The following is an 18,546-nucleotide window of genomic DNA, read 5'->3' as shown; positions in this document are numbered from 1 at the left end:
TCTTGTAAATTGAAGAAAAATAGGAAAATTATTATTTTTCATTGTAAAATCAAAGAACAATCCCGATTTACCCATACACATCATGACCTAACTCGAATGAACAAACCCAACCATGAAACATTCTATATCAGCTACTTAAACTGTACACAATGGAAGTATCGCTTTCAAACATCAAAAAAATATGAAGAATTTGTTTTTGGCAGGTTGCCTTGTTGTTTTGTTATTTGTTGTTACTCAAGTAACAGCAATTTATACCCCTACTAATGCATGTGTTGCTCATTCATTCTCTTGTTGTCCAAATATTGATTTTAAAGTCAATGTTGATTACATCAAGGATTTAGAAGGAAGTGTCTGCAAGGAAATTGCTGCTTTTGCTGCCTCACCTGAAAATGTTTCAAAGGAATGTTTGGCTGCTCATATTGAATATACTTGTCTCAAGAAGATTCCAAAATGTGTTTCTGATTCTAATAGAGTAAGTTTATTTTATGAATTATTCGAAATTAAACATGCCGTTATCATTAGCATGTAAATCAATTGTCCAGAAGTGTTTGTGTCAAGAGACAACAAATTTGTCTTGCCCACAAGGTTTGTTTTTCAAAATAGTTTAATTTCTAATAGCGTTTAGTCCAAGAATATTCTTTACTTTGAAAGCCTTTGTCCATCTTTTTATTCTGCAAGTGATTCATCCAGTGAAATTTTTGATAATCTTGCTGATGAAGTTATCATGGAAGCCTTCGATGAAGAAGAAGAATTTGATCAAGAAGAGGAATAATTATTTCTAATAGAGTTTCAATTCCAATCCTGAATCATTTTTCAATAAACTCAAGTTTCATTGAACTAATTGTTGCAGAGATATCTTTCAAAAATTTTACAAATTTTAATCAATTCAATCGATTTGTTATCTCATCATATTATTCTTTGTGAAGATAAATTCATTCCATGAGAGCAAATGTTTCATCCTTACTCTAAAATTGGCTTTTACTCAAACACTTCTGATAATTTTCACTTCATTGAAGCTCAAAAATGTTAAAAATATTTGATGAACCAATTCACACGCTCGCAATTCTTTATCGTTCCTTGCAATTTTTTCACCTCTAGTTAATCTTTTCGCTCACCTTCCTATCCTTCCTATATTCATGCACAGTGATCACTGCACACAATAACACAATATAACAATGCTTGTACTACTAAACAGACTATCTGAAGGTCATAAAACTTTTTTGCTCTTGTTTTTTGAATTTTTTTCGTTCAACAAAAAAAATGAGTGACTCTGAAACTGAAACTACAACAACATCAACTGAACAACAAATTAGACTTCCTCTGCTGCCATTTGCTTCACCATTGGTCTCATCAGAAAAGGATGTTAGCAAGATCTTCAAAGTAATTTCTAAAGCTGTTCAATCAAAGGAAAAGAATGTTTTACATAGAGGAATTAAGAACGTTAATAGAGCCATCAGAAAACAAACCAAGGGATTCGTTGTTTTGGCTGGTGATAGTTATCCTATGGATATTATTGCTCACTTCCCAGAACTCATCAAGAGTACCGAAGGTGTTGAATATGTTTTTGTTGAATCTAAAGTTGAATTAGGCAAGGTTAGTATCATTCATCGTCATCACAAATTTTAATTATTTATTTTAAAATAATATTAATAATAACAATAACCAATATTAGGCTACATTGACAAAGAGACCAGCTTGTGCTATCATGGTTGCTGAACCACCAAAGGAAAGCAAGATTTATAAATACTATAAGAAGGCCTCCAAGGTTGTTTCATCTTCTCAAGAATAAATTCCGAGAGTTATCCTCATAAAAAACTAAATTTGTAATTAAAAAACAAAATTAATATCGAATTTTGATTCCAATTCTTGATCTATTTGAAAAGATTATTTGAATAAGCTGATAATTATTGTTAATAGATATGAAGGTTTGGCGCTCAATCATTCTACAAAAAAATGACGAGTATTCAACAAACAACAACCTTCAATAATTCCTTAAAAACAACTCCAAGCACTCCAACTAATCATCAAAAGGAACGAAATAATGTCTGGGGTAGTTTATTGAAACAACAGAAAATAGATCCGAAACTGCAGGAAGGGATTGAGGATAGTTATAGTATTGTGTTTTTGGGAGATGCAAAGAATGGTCAAAGGAGTCTTGTTAGAAGATTTCAGGGAAAGGAAATTGCTGGAGATGTTTATCATGATACCCTTTCTATTGAGTATACATACTTTAAAGCAATTGATTCTACAAAACATGATGATTTCTCAGACTCTACAAGAAATGATAGAGACAAATATCTTAATATTTATCAAATGGAAAATCAGTACTTTTCATACTTGCTGGATTTTGCAATTAATCCTACCACATTTGAAAAGACTGTTGTAGTTATTACTGTAGATATATCAAACACAAAGAATATAATTTCGAGAACTAAAAAGTGGATAAGGATACTTCAGGATCATATCGATGAAAAAATCATTCCCGAATTGAAGGAAGAAGGAATGCAAAGATGTTATGATAGAGTAAAATCAACATTCAAGAAGGGAGAGCAATCCACATCTGAAAATCCAAATGAATTTACGGTTATTGATACTAATCTTGGAATACCAATTGTGCTTGCAATTACAAAATCAGATATGGCAGAGAAAATTGCTGATTCATTCTGTACCAAAAAATCCATTATCAATATCATTCCACACCACTTCCTTAATTTCATACTTTTTAAATTGAGAAAATTATGTTACAGATGTAAGTAGATTGTTTGATTGTCACAAAATTAATATTCTTCTCAATCATCAAGATGGAGCTTCACTATTTTATACATCTTCCTCGTCTAATATTAATTGCTTACTATTGAAGAAATATATTATGAATATTTGTTACAATACACCTTTTGAATTTGCAGAATGTATGGAATCAAGAGAGCATTCTTGTATTGTTATTCCAAGTGGATGTGACACTGTAGCTAAAGTAAAGTCAATAGATTGCTCAACAGTTACGAACGATCCTGAAGGAGTAGATTTTGACACCTTAATTAGCGATTTCGATTTATCGTCATCGTCTGAAAAAAGTATTGAATTTTCAGATCCATTCGAGGATTTTGAAGTGTTTCTCAAAAAGCAACAGAAAGTGAGAAACATGATGCAAAGACCAACAGACATTGATATCACACCATTACTTTCACCATCATCAATGTCTTCTCCATTCAGAGCTTACAACCGAGGAACAAGCAAAGGAAATCAAACGCCTAGAGGAAAATATGACCTGAGTCCAAGATCTTCTGGAATTCCTGCCTTAACACCTGCCACTCCAGAATTCTTTAGAAGTGATTCGTCAGAAAATATCATTTTAAAACCTTCCACACCAGGCTCAACAACATCAGATCAGGTTGAGAATGCAGAACATTTCTTCCATCAACTTTTACAAAGATACTCTTCAAAAACTCCTCAACAAACTCCTACGAAACAATAAAATTGCTTTTTTATTTTCAAATATTTCAATATTTAATAATGTTTTAGTGTTTATTACAAAAAAATGCAACAACCTCACACACCATTTCCATCACGATCAAATCCAACAACTCCCCTCTCACCAAAGAGTATTTCCTCGGCGACAACTCCAACAGATTTATATCAAACACGTGATGATGATATATTTAATATTGTAGATACAAAACATAATCGGAGAATGTCAAATGATACCTCAGGAGGTAACAATAATTCAGAGGCTCACATACCTCCTCACGTACAACAATATTTACAATTTATGAAACATGATGCTAAATTAATGAATGATAATATTTCAAAATTACAAAGTGGAGTTACAGATGTTTTATATTTTATAATTCACTCAATTGACAAGGGAACATGTTGGTTTGCTCAATCTTATGAAAAAGTGGAAGTTGATGAAATTGATACAGAAATTCCATCAGCACACAATAAGCAAGTAATTTCACAAATTATTAGCAGTGTTCAAGAAGATTGGAAATCTCAAAATTCATTCACTGTACCATTAGGAGAAGAATTCAGTTCAAATTCTGGATATTTGCAAAGAACTATTAATAATGAATCACATACAATCATGTGGAAAATACCACCAAAATGTTCATTCTGTTATTCACTTGTTTGTACAATGAGATGTAACATGTCTTATGCAGAATATATCATAAATCATTTGATTAATCATACAGCATTCAGTAAGAAAGATGTTAATACACCAATTGACCCAAGAGAAGTAAGTTATTTTCTCAAAATGTTGTACCAAAACTGTACTATTTAACATTAGTTTCTTTTCAAACCTGAAGAAATGCTCTCAAAACTTCATCATGTAATGCCTCATGGTAAACTTGTCTTTCTCAATTTTACAAAGAATAGTTTTGGTAACATGTTCAATTACTTGCCAGATTTTGTCTTGTAAAAATATTGAAAGCCTTGTAGTTGTGGCCGTAACCAATTTTATAGGTCTCCATACATTTCAATGATAATTTAACTTGTGTTGTTCAACTTATTTGAAATTATTCTTAGGTATTGTTGGCTTTGGTGTTGTTTGAGGCAATTTTGTAGCAAGAAGATTACCCTTGTCAAACAGACGGAAAGGTAGCGGAAGTGATTTGTAATAAAAATTAAAAAAAATACAACACACAATGTTTGCCCAAGCCAAACCACAAATTTACGTTCTTAGTATGTATTAAACTATCAATTGTAGGAATGATTGTATACGAACTATACATAATATACCACTTGTTGAAATGTTGATAATTTTCATCATCATGAATTTTCCGTTCATTTTTGTATCACTGATTTTACACTACAACAACATATTGAATACAACAATAATAACAATATGAATAACCTTTCCATCATCATTTCAACATTTAATGTTTTTAATGTTATATAGAGGGTAACTCCAAGAGAGAACAAGGTACAAAGGCCCAATTGGCTAACATTCAAGCTGCCAAGGCTATTGCTTCTATTGTAAGAACTACATTAGGACCAAAGGCTATGTTGAAAATGATTCTCGATCAAATGGGTACTGTACAACTTACTAGCGACGGAAACGCAATATTGAGAGAATGTGATGTTACTCACCCAGCTGCTAAGAGTATGATTGAATTGAGTAGAACACAAGATGAAGAAGTTGGTGATGGTACTACTTCAGTAATTATTCTTGCTGGTGAAATTCTTACAGTTGCCGAACCATTGTTGCAACGTAAGATTCACCCAACTCGTATTGTCAAGGGTTTCTTGAAGGCTCTTGAAGACGCTGTTGACTTTATTTCAGAAAAGATGTCAAGAAAGATCGACGTAAATAACTATGAAGAAGTTGCTGAAATCGTAAATACAAGTATAGGAACAAAATTCACTCATCGTTACAGTGATTTGATGTGTAAATTGGCTATTCAAGCTGTTAAAACTGTAGCAACTGATATGGAAAATGGAAAGAAGGATATTGATGTTAAGAGATATGCTCGTATTGAAAAGATTCCAGGTGGATTGTTGAATGAATCACGAGTTTTGAATGGTGTCATGATTAACAAGGATATCCTCCATCCAAAGATGAGAAGAAGAATTGAAAATCCAAGAGTTTTGCTTTTGGATTGCCCTCTTGAATATAAGAAGGGTGAAAGTGAAACTAATGTTGTTTTGGAAAAGGAAGAAGACTTTGAAACTTTGCTTAAAATGGAAGACGAATGGATTAAGAGAGTTTGTGACGATATCATCAAATTCAAGCCAGACCTTGTCGTTACCGAAAAGGGATGTTCTGATTTGGCTCAATATTATCTTATCAAGAATAACATCAGTTGTCTCCGTCGTGTTAGAAAGACTGATAACAATCGTATTGCTCGTGCTACTGGTGCTACTATTGTTTCTAGAACTTCAGAAATTAAGGAATCCGACATTGGTAATGGTGCTGGTTTGTTCGAAGTTAGAAAGATTGGTGATGAATACTTCTCATTCATTGAAGAATGTAAGGATCCAAAGGCCTGTACTATTCTTTTGAGAGGTGGTAGTAAGGATATTTTGAATGAAATTGAAAGAAATTTGGAAGATGCTTTGCACGTTGTTAAGAATATCTTTGTTGATCCACGTGTTGTTCCAGGTGGTGGTGCTGTTGAAATGAGTGTCTCACAACACTTGATGCAAAAGTCAAAGTCTATCAAGGGTATTGAACAACTCCCATATCAAGCTGTTGCTACTGCTTTGGAAGTGATACCAAGAACTTTGATTGAAAACTGTGGTGCTAATACTATTCGTATTATTACTGAATTGAGATCCAAGCATGCCAATGACCAAAACCTCAACTTGGGTGTTGATGGTGTCAAGGGTGTTATCGCTGACACTGCTGAACTCAAGATTTGGGAACCATATGAAGTTAAGGTCCAAACTATGAAGACTGCTATTGAATCTTCTTGTTTAATTCTCCGTATTGATGATGTTTTGTCTTCATTAAAACCTAAGGAAAAGAAATAAATTATTATAAAAACCTATTTAATTATTAATCGAGATAACTTGTTATTCGAAATGTATCAATCTCTTCATAATGATGAACTGTTGTTAAAAATCAAAAGTTATTAAAAATACAAAAAATGAAAAGATTTGGCGCCAAGCAAATCTTGTCTTCCCTCATGAAGGCAAGTTCTAGATCATCATCAAACAATAATATCATCATAAAAAATAGATTTTTAAATAATCGTCATCAACAACAACAACAATCAAATTTCCATGTATCATTAATAACAAAATCATCCATTGTAGATTCTAACAATGTTAATAGATTACACTTCCACAGATATTTCTGGATTTATCAACAATATAGAGAAGACTTAACCTCCCGATTGAACAATCTTAAAAGCATGTATTCATATGATCATTCTCAATTGTATTTAAAGAAAGAAATTGATGAATTAGAGTTTGAATTGAAGGAATTTGATCGCATGGAGATGCAATTTAATCAAAAGGCTAATCGTTTGCAATATCAAGTTGATTCCATGGAAGCTAAATTAGAAAACTTGGGTTGTGATATTCTCCATGTTGAAATGGTGGTCTCTCATCTCAAGAATGAATTCAGATATGCCAAAACAAATGAAATTATTGATTCATTGAGATATAGACTTGATGCTCAAGGTTATCATTTACAAAATTTGAAAGAGTCAAAGGAATATTTGGCTATGGATATTCACGATAAGTTGCGTGAAATTGATAGTGTAACATTGGATTTTATTGATGATCTTGAAAGAAATTTGGATGGAAAGATTTCATTCTTTAGATATTATTATCCAACAATTATGAGAAGTATGCTCATCACTTGTTTGATTGGATTTATTGCTTCCTATTTGTATCATGCTGTTGGTGTCTCAATTGAGCTGAGACTTGGAGGAGATGATGATGAAGAAGAAGGAGGTGAGGATGGAGAAAAAGAAGAAGCTGATTAATTGGTATTATTCAAAGGAATAAAACAACAATATCTCTGTTACTCTGTCCAATTAATTTAGAACAAATTTATCGATTGTAAACTTTTAAATCAATATTGTTTCCATAGAGCTCCTTTGCGAAAATATTCACTGCCTCTTGCACATTGGCAAGATAATTTTTAAAGTAGAGTAATGTGTTTTTGAAACTTCCTTTAGTGTGTTTCTCTTGTTCGTATGCTGTTTCTTGATTTGAACCATTCATTACATTTGGAAATTCTAAATAGATTAATTTGATAAATAATAAAGAATCGTTGGTGTCTTGACAAATACGTGTGTAACGTATAAAGTTGGATAGCTCCTGGTTGAAATCCAGTTTTGACTTGCGGTTTTCTTTCCAATAATCGTAAAGATATGAAGAAATGGTTCTGTTATGAATATTTAATTCAAGATGAGCATTTTCTTTCCTAAATATGGCATCTATGAATTCTTTCACAGTGTACATGCTACCGTTAAAGTATAAATAAATCAGTTGAATTGGTGAATTTCCAAATTTCTCCTTAATTATATTTTCTGGTGAGTAAATTGCCTTAGATTCTACCATTTCCCTTTTAAGCAATTTCCAAATATAATCATCCTTAATATTCAAATTTGAAAAGTATTTGTATTTAGCAAAATCTCTTTCCTCATAATATCCTTTCAAAATTTGATGTTTCCTTTCAAATCTTACTTGTGTTCTTATTATGGAAATTATTTGTTTACTTCTATCCGAAAGTCCAGTACTATTTTCCAATATCGAAAGTGTCTTTTCTTTTACCAATGGCTTTCTATTCTTCCTCTTGTTGGATCCCTTCTTCTCCCTTCTACTACCCATGAACTTCTTATTCAAAATGTAAATCCACAACCGTTCAGAGCATTCTGTAATTGCAGCATAAAGTGTTGTACAAGTTGATGCCAAATTCATCACTGATTTTAAATCGTCGTGGCAAAAAATGAGAATGTCGATCAGGGCATCGTGCGAAAGGGTTCGATGCAACAGTTCAGACATTTTTTTTTAAATATTTTTTACAAAACCATTACAAAAAAGTTCAAAAAAAATGTCTGCACTTGTTCAACTCATTTTCAATCAAAATACTCCCGATCCTGATATTGTTCAGCACAAAACAAACAAACGAAATATCCAACGTACTATTCGATTCGTTGAAAGACAATGTCTAAAATTAGAAAGAGAAGAAGCATCAAGTACCTTACAATTAAAACGATCAGTCAATCGGTTTCAAATCCCAGAAACAAAATCCATCGCCCATCAAATCATGAAGTTGAGAAAACTATCCAGGAAAATGCACGAATTAAAAGTTTCATTGCAGGTTCATTGTTTGAAATTTGAATCGATCAATTATTCGAATGGTGACGAAATGAAACAAGTAATGAACAAAATCTTGACTCAATTGATCAAGACGAATAACCATACACCAAACTTGTTGGACGGAATTATTCATGAATTTATGGAAGGAAGTAGTGATGCTATTTCAGTGATCCCTTCATCAGAAGAGTACACAGTGGATGATTTTCCAGAATGTTGCGATGAAGATGAGGAAGATGATTGGGAACAAATTGTTAGGGAAAAGATGGGAATGCCAATTGTTTATCCAAGTGATAGTTATTCTCACAATGTGATGATGGGTAATTTATCATCATCACATTCTTCAAATGCAGAGGATGATGTATTGAGAGCTCGTTTGGCAAATTTGAAATAATTAAGGTTGGCAATTGTTTTTCATTATTATTTCATTATTTTCTCATTATTCCTTAGGTAATTAAAGAGGTTTCAAATTTGCAAAGGTTGAATTTCTTTGTAATTCTTCCTTTGAAAAGTCTCTTGTCATGGTAATGTCAGAAATATCCAATTCCCTTAACTTTTTCAATGTTTTGCTATTTGTTATTAATTCAGAATCAAAACAGTTTTCATAGGAAATATCTGAAATAATCAGTGGAGTTAAATTTGAAAAAATACATTGATAGATATGATAGGCAAAAGAGCTTGTATCTTTCAAGTCCATATGGTACAAGGGAATTTCAAATTTGCAAAGGTCATACCAAAAGATTCTAAAATATCCAAAAATCCCTTGTTGCTAGTTGGGTTAGTATACTAAACACAGCTTTGAACTTACTTGTAGTCTTTTGGTAAGCTGATTATTTGTGGTTTTGCTTACATAATCTTTGCTAATTTGGCCCGTGAATTAACGAGCATTGGAATCCATCAAGGATGATTCTAAAGACATTTAATTGTTTTTGATTAAATTTTGAATGATGATTTGGAAACAAAGGAATAATGTTATGTGTGCATTTAATTAAGGAAGATTATCAACATGACAATGATTGCACCAAATTCACAGAATTACTTTGACCTACGTACGATGACTATTTGGATTCTATTTGTATTGTTTCAGCTCATTATCCTTTGATAACTCTAACAGAATTTCAAATCTTCCAAAGATAATGGAAATGAATTACACTGGACAAGCTAAAAGAAGTCATCTTCATCATTCTTAGATGTAATAAACAACTTTAAAGGCAGTTATTAAAAGTTGTATTTGCTGGCTCTCCTTGTCAGACCTTTTCATTATACACTTCAAAAGTCATCAATTAAGGCGTCCATCTCTGTCAAACTGAATTTAACTGGTACGAAAGGAAGATGCACATTACTGTAGCTGTTTCTTCTACAATAATCATTTAGCATCAAATAATAATTAAAAGCCGACACAAAAAAACTTCCAATATCTTCCTTAATACAACAAGAAGAAACTGCTGAATTATAGAACTTTCGAATGGGAAATAAACAATCTTCATCTAAAAACTCTTTGAAGAAGGGTAAATCATTCAAGGAGAAGGTACAATCATCAAAAGAGAATTTGAAACAATTATTTCAAGCCGAAACTCTAGATTCGAATATAATGGTTACCTCATATCCAATGAATACAAATGGTGATTTCCATATCGTCAATAGTGGACCCATTGTTGTAGATTTACAACACAACAAGGATTCAACAGCAGCAATCAATAGAAATTTAAATGTTATACAAAAGAATACTATTAATGATATTCTATTACAAAATATTAAACAAAATGGTAATGCAACAAATTCTAGGCCAAATGGCACTACGCCAGTTACTCCGCATAATGAACAATTGAAGAGAGATTTAATTGCTAACATGTTTATAACACCTCAATTAAATATTGACCTAGATCAATTAAGTCAAAATGCACCTGTCAAACCTAAGAGTCAACCACAAGATGACATTGATGAAATTTTCTTTGATCCAAGATCACCTACTGTTAAGAGAAATCCAATTACAAGAGAATCTCTTCAACCATTTGCAGATTTAAACAAATTTATGGAATTGACTCCATTAAATTTGCAACTTGACAAACATTCGAATAAGAAAGAGTCCATTGTTGTGCTTTCGAATACAAGACACAATATAATAGATATACTAGATTGTACAGATATTCAATTGGATGATGATGTTATGGTAAATAATTCACTCTTTGATGAAGATGATGATTTAATTAAGAAGGTATTTGTTTTACCATCTCCAATTCAACCATACGATCCAAATAATCTGCATTCGAATATGAAAGAATATGAATTGGAAGATTTACCTCCTTCCCCACCAAGATTATCAAATCTTCTACCTCCACAAATCATGACAAGACAAGAAGCACTCAATATTTTGGCAGATGATGGAATTCAATTAGTTTTGGATGATGACGTGTTTGGATTGGATGCAATTGATATTCTCAATTTGGATTTGGACAATTCAAAGCCAATGACCAAATTGACTCAATCCACAACTCCAAAATTAATGATTAATAGACAAAGAGATTTACCAAGTACTTCCAACACCCTAAGAACACCAAAGAGAAAGAATTCACTCAATCCAACCACAATGAAAGGTTACGTTTCACCATCTCCATTACAAAATGCCCTAGCTCAACACAATGATAATTCTAACATTTCATGCTCAACCACAACAAGCTCCACTCCATTCATGACACCACAAACTCCAACCAATGATGAAGATTTCAATCCTGTTCAATTACCACCTGCATTATCCTCGACATCAACATTGAAATCTTCAAATACAAATAATATTAAGGTTTCAAATAAGGAAAATGTAAATCAAGAACCAGTCAATAAGCAATCGAATCAAGCAATGAAAAAACCTGCATTATCAAAGGGAAATCTTCATAAGAATGTTGGAATTGTAAAGAAATCAGATCATAATGATTTGCGCGCCAAATCGATACAAAGATTGGATGGTGCACTTGTAAATATTTCAAACCGTGCTGTTAGATAGGTTCTGACATTTGTCTTTAATTGGATTTTCAATAAACATTGATCTCAATTAATTGTAAATAGTTCTAAAATAGTAAAATTGAAAATGTCAATAGTCCAGTTAAAGGTTATGAGGTTCTCCCGCCAAAATGAAACAGTAAATTTTTGCCCGCCAGAATTTGATATTGTTGTTTTTTAATAATTAAAAAAAATGTTAAGGGCAACCGTGCAGCAATCGCTAGGCTCTCATCAATCCGTATTTAAAGTTGATGAAGCACTTGCTAAACGGTATCCTTACAAGGAAATTCCATTCAATGAAAGACCTCAAAATGTTGCCTACGATTCCTATGGTTATTTAGGCCTTCAAAGGAATATTAATATTCTGAAGGACAATAAGTTTTCCAACGAGGAGAGGATCAAAGCCTTAAAATTAATTTATAATTCATGTACAAATCCCGATCTAAAAGCAAGAGCAATGACACAATTTAATATTGTAGATGGACTTGCACATATCTTTGGATCCACTTTTCAAAATACCATATCGACCGTTTCCCACAGAATTCTCATCAATGAGTGGGGAAGTAAAATAGTACAAACTCTAGCTTACATTTCAACCTTTAAGGAAATGCTTAAACCACTAGTTTTACCTCTTGTTCATATAGTAACTGGAGATATTATGAAAGGTTCTTCAACAAAACTGAAACACACCACCCACTATAGAGATAAAATAGCTGCTGCTATGGCATTGTGTCAATTTACGATGTGCCATGAAGGTTGTAAAGTAATTATATCGTATGATGATGAGAGGACGGATCACAATAAGGTCCTGGATACTCTTATTTACACAATAACTCAAACAACTAATGAGAGTTTATGCGAGTGGTGCATTAGAACAATTTCTAATCTTTGTGAGGTTAACCCAAAAGGAAGAGAAAGAGCAGCCAGTTTAAATATTGTCAACTCACTCTCATCTATTCTTGATATGTTTGAGATCTACCCAATCTCATTAATTTCAAATGCATGTTTATTAATCTGGAATGTTTCTCTCGACGGCGAAGGGAAAAAGTATTCAAAGGAATTAATTCCTAAACTAGGGAGAGTAATAGAATTTTGCTTAAAGCATATTGATAATTTAGATATTGAAGGTCTTCCAGAAAGAGATATTCATGCGATTGACTTGTTATCAGCTCTTCAATATTCAACAGGAGCTTTGGCAGCAATCCTTGTATTTGAAGCAAGCAAAGAATTCCTATTGCATAACATTAATAATTCTGACTCTAGAAGGGATGTCATTAGCTCTGTTCCTATCATTTGTAAATGCCTTAATTTATTACGAGACAAACACTCTATACTGTACAGATTAACACACTCTAAAGACTATGCCGAGTTTTGTGAGCCAATAACTAAGAATTTACTATCTTTAATCAAGTTAGGAAGTGAACTACCGAGAGTAAGAGATTCATTTGCCAAGATTTTAAAGGAAACAAAAGATGGAGAGAGTGTCAAGCATTCAACACTCTTTGATTTTGTTTACAAGGATGAAAGCCATCTATTTTACTTGGTTTTATAAATTTTCTTTAAAGAATTTAACCAATCTTTCATAATATTGTTCAGGCTCAGATAATGGTAAGATACAATGGTCTTTACATTCAGAGAATGTTCTCTTGGCAGCTTTAGAGTTAACTGTTCCATAATATGAAGTAACCTTGAGATTTGAGATGGAGGAGGCAAGAGCTGAGCATCTTTCAGAATTTTCTTTTGGAACGAGAATATCACTTTCAGGATGATCAAAATGAAGAGCAACTGACTTGTCAGATGATCTTGGACTCTTTGCTTCTTTAACCCATAAATGATAAGCATCATTGAGGAATGGAGGATAAGGACCATGTGGATGATTTCCTTTCAAAATTGTACCCATAAGTTTGACAGCTGGCCACAACAAGTATTGACCAATTTTCATTCTCTTTGATTCAACATATAATTTATCCGAGTGACCAAGAGCATATCCCAAAACTCTATATAAATTAGATTGTAAAGTGAATTCAATATCACAAGCAGGACTATCCAAGAATAGAGCTCTAATATTATCTTGTGAATTTGATCTCAAATAGGCATTCATAATTGTAGCACCACCCATTGATGGACCATATAGGCCAATTTCTTCATATCCAAGATTTCTAGCATAGGTAATAGCTCCCAAAACATCAGCATATTCTATACTTCCATAAGTACTGTACGATTTATCTGGAAGAAGATTACTTGGATATTCTTTTTGTGAAAAACCATGATTTCTATATTCCATAGTCATGAAATCATATTCACCATCAGGGAATGCTTTCAATAACATTTGAATTGGAATAATGATAGTATAGTGATTTTGTCTCATTCTAAATCCATGAACTAGTAAAATAAGTTTCTTACTCTTTTTAGGTAATTGATATAATCTACCATTCATTTCTAATTCATATGGAATGTCACTTGTAGCTCTACTTTTAAATTTAATATCAGTAATATTGATACTATCTTTAATAGAATTAGAATGTCTAATCAATTCTTGTAAGAATGGTTTTTCTTTCACTGAATGAGTCCAATCACTACAATTTATAAAAGTTTCCAATCCAAATATTGTATTATTTCTACTCTTCATATAGCCTTCAATGTAGAAATTATCAGACAAGCTAAACATGGCATGATATACAAAGAAACCAAAACACAAATAAAACACTATTGAACATGTTAATAGAAAAAGTATGCAACCTCTTCCGAACATTCCTTCTTGTTTTTGTTCTTTTTGGTCTTTTTGACTTGTCATCTTGTTCAACACTCTCCTGGTCTGGTCAGTTAGTTTTTATGCAGAGTGTTGTGTGATTTTGTTTTTTTGAAAGAAGATTGCTGTTGGCGCTCTTTTTAAATCTCCTAACCAACGATCTAAAACTAAGAGGACATCATGAGGATCGAATAGAAAAAATAATAATGGCAAGATTTTGAGGATGGAATGGTTTATGCAAGTTTGTAAAAAGCTTGTTGGAAAATTTTGTGAAATGGTTGTTCAAATATTTATTGAGGTGTTTGTTTTGGATAACATCGGGCGGACTTGAAAATTCCGAATTTACTGTTATCCAACAACTTTGATTTTTTGTAACAATTATCTCAATTTGAATTTGTTTGAAAATTATGTGGACTATTGAGAGATTAATATTTTACAATGTATTCTCCTATATAGGATTTTGTGAAATGTTGTGCAATGTCGAATCAAGGCAACTAGATGTTCATCATTGATCCATTCCTCTAGCCATCCAATTTCAATCTTTAACATTTCATTATCAATTAAATATTCAATTAAATTCAAGATACAAGTCAATATCAAGATATCTTCATCATTTTCCATGGAGAGTGAAAATGAAATTTCGCAAATTAAATGAATGAATTTGAGTAATTGTGGAGCTATTATATTCATTCGTGATTGACCTATTATTAAGCATGTACTTAGAATAGTTTCAGATAGATTTTCAATTTTCTCACCTTTTAGTGTTTGAATTCTTTCCATGATTGGAATAAATTTTGATAAATGGCAATCTAATAAGTGATGTAAATCAATGTGATTAGATCCATTAGTAACCACACTTTGAACCATTCTTCTCAAAGCCCAAATATTATATTCGAATGTCTCAATATTAACATCATCTTTCTTAATCGTTTGTAAATTCGTCAAATATTCCAGAGCCAACATTGATTGATTAATGATAAATGGCGATATATGGTCATGTAATAATTCATTTCCCAAAATTGGGTTATCAATTAAGAATACAATAAATGTTCTCCTATGTGATTGTTTAATATCATCACATCTTTCATGTTGAAATATTATGGAATGAATTAATCTTATAATAAATGAATTATAATTCAACTTGTTAAACACATCCATTAAATTATCAAAATCAACATATTTGATAATTTCTTCAAGAATACCAATAAAGGAGAATATCATCTTGTGATTGAAGATGTTATTATCCCACATAATCTCTGTCCTTTTCTTAATTTCTGAGAGAATAGTTTCCAATTTTCCACAATCCATAATGATTTGGAAAGAGGATCCCACTAATTTGAAACAATTAATTACATTCTGTTGATGAATCTTCACCAAATCCTCATTTGAAACGTTCAATGTTTGTAAATAATCCATTGATTCATTCTCAATATAAAAATCAAACAAATAGATGACTAATTCTTTGAAACTCTCCAATAAGGTTTGATTACAATTTTCTCTATTCAAAGTTTTAACAACCCCTTTCAGAATGGCAATATAACTCTTGTTTTCTATCAAGTTAATTTGGTGAGCTCTAATAATTTCTTCTAATAAATCATCAGGACACTCGTTAGAAACGAGAAAACCTGCAATTGTATTATTGATCCATATCCTAAATCCCTTATTTGAAAATAGATAACCTTTCCATAGGTTCAGCACTGATCTGATAAATTCTTCATGCTCACCAATATCAACAACATAATTTAAATAATCTATTGATGCAACAGCAAGAGATGTATCTATAGAACCAAACTTCCATTGTGTGTACTTGGTTTCACCTTCTCTTTTCAAACTTTCTATTATGAAATCTTTCATTCTCAATTCCAATTGATAAAGTGATATAAAGTGCCTTGCTCTATCACATAATGAAAGATCATTAAGCATAAATCTCAACTCTGATAAAGAACAGATACAAGCTAGCAATTTGTACTTGATTACCCATACATTCTTTCCAAAATCTGTATCTGAAATAATGGTAATATTATCATTCAAATGCTGATAACATCTACAATCACTAACTAGAAGTGCAACATAAGTTTTCCAATAAACTTCAGGAAGGAAGTAATAGCTATTTGAAAGAGTTTGAATTACTCTATGGGAGTGTTTGTCAATTTCTCTCTCTTCATTCACCTCTGCAAAGCTGTACAAACAGCAGGTAATCACATAACCATAAACCTCGACGATGATATTGAAACGTGGCGAATTCTTTTTTAAAAGAATAAATAGATACCAATAATCTATGAGACAATTTAACAATTTACAATCTGCCTTGGATTGTTCCCATAGCTCTCCACTATTCCACTTTAAGAATTTCCTCTTCTTTTCATAAAAGTATTTCAATAGTATTATTGCAATTACCAGTACAAAGTACGAGCTCTTATGTTTCAAACAATTAATATTTGTATAGCATTTCAAAACATCCACCTGCATTCGAATAAGAAGGTGCAAAATAAATTGTTGCCACCTTTCTAAAGAACTCAATTCAGTATCAAACCAAACTGGACTTTGCAAGTTTGGATCATTTTCAAAACTAGTTATTCTTTTTACACAATCAAATACTTGAGGAATCGCTTCATCTTCAATAAAACAATAGAATGGATCAAATGTACGAATCATTCTCTCACATTTAGTCATCATATCAAAGTGGAATATTAGAATCATAATTTTCATACAAGTTAATTTTCTATCATCTTTAGGATTGATAGAGAATAATTCTTCATCTATGAATGGTTTACTATCAAATTCATAGCATTGTAATAATTTTGTAATACAATTTTGGCTTTTTTGAAAAGTGATCAAATTCTTATCAACCTCTGATCTAATGAAGGTTTTAATTTTGCCATGATAATTTTGTAAATCAGTTAGAGAATTCAATCGATTCTCTATTTTAGTGGTTTTTGAGAAGAGGAATGATTGCATTTTTTTGTTTCTAATAAACGTGATACTGTTTGCTCCCATTTATGAAAACAAAAATAGCACTTTGTTCTAGAAAACAAGAATATTTGTCTTCAAGCAAAATAATCATCGGAATGATATTATTGCATAACTTGAAAATAATTCAAGGTCCCTTGAGAAAATAGACATTTTTTTAAAAATTAAATTTAATATTAAATGATTTCTCTCACTGTACATGTGTTTCTCCAATAAGATTAAACCTGATAATCCAACCCAATAAGTTAGCTCTCCAAAAAAACAATTTAACGGTATCAACTAGAAAAGCAACCTTTTGAAGTAATCCTCAAACATGTATATACTATTATACTTCATAATAAACGAATTATTCAATTTGGTTCATTGAAGAAAGAATACCAAATATTCTCCTTCTTGATTTGAATATTCAACAACACGAAAGATTCGTGAAATTGTAATGGAAGCACTACAGAAAGTTGAAGCAAGATCTTCATCCGAAGAGGTTGTGATCATTCTTGTTGGTTTCGTTTTGAGAAAACTGTAGTTAGATTTTTTCAATTACTCCAATTTCCCTAAAGGTCATTGAGAAGAATTACAGTCAACTCCATTTAATCGATAATCTACCAATGAATACTACTCCACACAATAGCCATACCCATAAGGTAAGGATTCGAATATAAAACCTCGTCTACTCAAACATGTGTATACTATTATACTTCCAAAAACCAACATTCCGAACCAATCCACACAATAATTCGCAGAACATGTTTACCACACCATAAAACTTGTCATTGTAAAATCCAAATTGCCAGCATCATCACTTCATTTTTGTCCAATCAAAAGCACACAGGCGCTTGGCAAATCTTGGCTTGACCACACCTAGCAAAACTTGAAAACGCGAAGGATCCCTCCCTAAAACGATGCATTCTCAATTTTTTACAATTTTCTCTAGACTTGTCCCAGCGAGTTTTTGGCGTGCACAAGCTTGAAGAATCTTTTCTGCGTCTTCAACGGTGAAGAAAATCTTGTTCGGGATTGTGCAGCGTTGAAGCTTGTGCGATTGTTGTGCTGTGGCTTATTGA

At 32.0% G+C, this 18,546-nt stretch overlaps 11 protein-coding genes across 11 annotated transcripts; 8 read left to right on the top strand and 3 right to left on the bottom strand.

Annotated features, from left to right (window-relative positions):
- Positions 1-181: 181 nt before the first annotated feature.
- NAEGRDRAFT_82024 (uncharacterized protein) lies at positions 182-835 on the top strand (the record flags this gene model as incomplete). The annotated part of the gene is made up of 3 exons (XM_002669779.1): positions 182-472; positions 523-585; positions 626-835. The coding sequence occupies 3 exons, from the start codon at positions 182-184 to the stop codon at positions 770-772; spliced, it is 501 nt and encodes a 166-aa protein (XP_002669825.1). The 3' UTR covers positions 773-835.
- Positions 836-1,260: 425 nt separating this feature from the next.
- On the top strand, positions 1,261-1,789 carry NAEGRDRAFT_75197 (uncharacterized protein; the record flags this gene model as incomplete). The annotated part of the gene is made up of 2 exons (XM_002669778.1): positions 1,261-1,593; positions 1,673-1,789. The coding sequence occupies 2 exons, from the start codon at positions 1,261-1,263 to the stop codon at positions 1,787-1,789; spliced, it is 450 nt and encodes a 149-aa protein (XP_002669824.1).
- A 164-nt stretch (positions 1,790-1,953) lies between these two features.
- NAEGRDRAFT_75196 (uncharacterized protein) lies at positions 1,954-2,757 on the top strand (the record flags this gene model as incomplete). Its single annotated transcript, XM_002669777.1, has 1 exon — positions 1,954-2,757. One exon carries the CDS (start codon positions 1,954-1,956, stop codon positions 2,755-2,757), a length of 804 nt encoding a protein of 267 aa, XP_002669823.1.
- A 154-nt stretch (positions 2,758-2,911) lies between these two features.
- Positions 2,912-3,472, top strand: NAEGRDRAFT_75195 (uncharacterized protein; the record flags this gene model as incomplete). The annotated part of the gene is made up of 1 exon (XM_002669776.1): positions 2,912-3,472. One exon carries the CDS (start codon positions 2,912-2,914, stop codon positions 3,470-3,472), a length of 561 nt encoding a protein of 186 aa, XP_002669822.1.
- Positions 3,473-4,635: 1,163 nt separating this feature from the next.
- NAEGRDRAFT_55929 (CCT chaperonin gamma subunit) lies at positions 4,636-6,500 on the top strand. Its single transcript, XM_002669775.1, has 2 exons — positions 4,636-4,680; positions 4,898-6,500. The coding sequence occupies exons 1-2, from the start codon at positions 4,644-4,646 to the stop codon at positions 6,469-6,471; spliced, it is 1,611 nt and encodes a 536-aa protein (XP_002669821.1). The 5' UTR covers positions 4,636-4,643; the 3' UTR covers positions 6,472-6,500.
- Positions 6,501-6,854: 354 nt separating this feature from the next.
- On the top strand, positions 6,855-7,433 carry NAEGRDRAFT_75193 (uncharacterized protein; the record flags this gene model as incomplete). Its single annotated transcript, XM_002669774.1, has 1 exon — positions 6,855-7,433. The coding sequence occupies one exon, from the start codon at positions 6,855-6,857 to the stop codon at positions 7,431-7,433; it is 579 nt and encodes a 192-aa protein (XP_002669820.1).
- Positions 7,434-7,500: 67 nt separating this feature from the next.
- On the bottom strand, positions 7,501-8,457 carry NAEGRDRAFT_75192 (uncharacterized protein; the record flags this gene model as incomplete). The annotated part of the gene is made up of 1 exon (XM_002669734.1): positions 7,501-8,457. One exon carries the CDS (start codon positions 8,455-8,457, stop codon positions 7,501-7,503), a length of 957 nt encoding a protein of 318 aa, XP_002669780.1.
- Positions 8,458-8,506: 49 nt separating this feature from the next.
- Positions 8,507-9,166, top strand: NAEGRDRAFT_53954 (uncharacterized protein; the record flags this gene model as incomplete). Its single annotated transcript, XM_002669773.1, has 1 exon — positions 8,507-9,166. The coding sequence occupies one exon, from the start codon at positions 8,507-8,509 to the stop codon at positions 9,164-9,166; it is 660 nt and encodes a 219-aa protein (XP_002669819.1).
- Positions 9,167-10,237: 1,071 nt separating this feature from the next.
- On the top strand, positions 10,238-11,770 carry NAEGRDRAFT_53953 (uncharacterized protein; the record flags this gene model as incomplete). Its single annotated transcript, XM_002669772.1, has 1 exon — positions 10,238-11,770. The coding sequence occupies one exon, from the start codon at positions 10,238-10,240 to the stop codon at positions 11,768-11,770; it is 1,533 nt and encodes a 510-aa protein (XP_002669818.1).
- A 1,542-nt stretch (positions 11,771-13,312) lies between these two features.
- Positions 13,313-14,560, bottom strand: NAEGRDRAFT_75189 (uncharacterized protein; the record flags this gene model as incomplete). The annotated part of the gene is made up of 1 exon (XM_002669733.1): positions 13,313-14,560. One exon carries the CDS (start codon positions 14,558-14,560, stop codon positions 13,313-13,315), a length of 1,248 nt encoding a protein of 415 aa, XP_002669779.1.
- A 369-nt stretch (positions 14,561-14,929) lies between these two features.
- NAEGRDRAFT_75188 (uncharacterized protein) lies at positions 14,930-17,473 on the bottom strand (the record flags this gene model as incomplete). The annotated part of the gene is made up of 1 exon (XM_002669732.1): positions 14,930-17,473. The coding sequence occupies one exon, from the start codon at positions 17,471-17,473 to the stop codon at positions 14,930-14,932; it is 2,544 nt and encodes an 847-aa protein (XP_002669778.1).
- Positions 17,474-18,546: the final 1,073 nt, after the last annotated feature.

The sequence above is a fragment of the Naegleria gruberi genome (genome assembly GCF_000004985.1).
Source record: "Naegleria gruberi genomic scaffold NAEGRscaffold_78, whole genome shotgun sequence".
Taxonomy (NCBI): Eukaryota; Heterolobosea; class Eutetramitea; order Acrasida; family Naegleriidae; genus Naegleria; species Naegleria gruberi.
Note: the sequence above shows the minus strand (reverse complement) of the source record. Positions and strands in the feature narration are given on the sequence as shown.

Coding starts and splice junctions, on each gene's coding strand:
- NAEGRDRAFT_55929 (XM_002669775.1), top strand. CDS start 4,644: ATGTTTGCCCAAGCCAAACCACAAATTTACGTTCTTA. Junction 4,681..4,897: donor ACCACAAATTTACGTTCTTA/GTATGTATTAAA, acceptor AATGTTATATAG/AGGGTAACTCCAAGAGAGAA.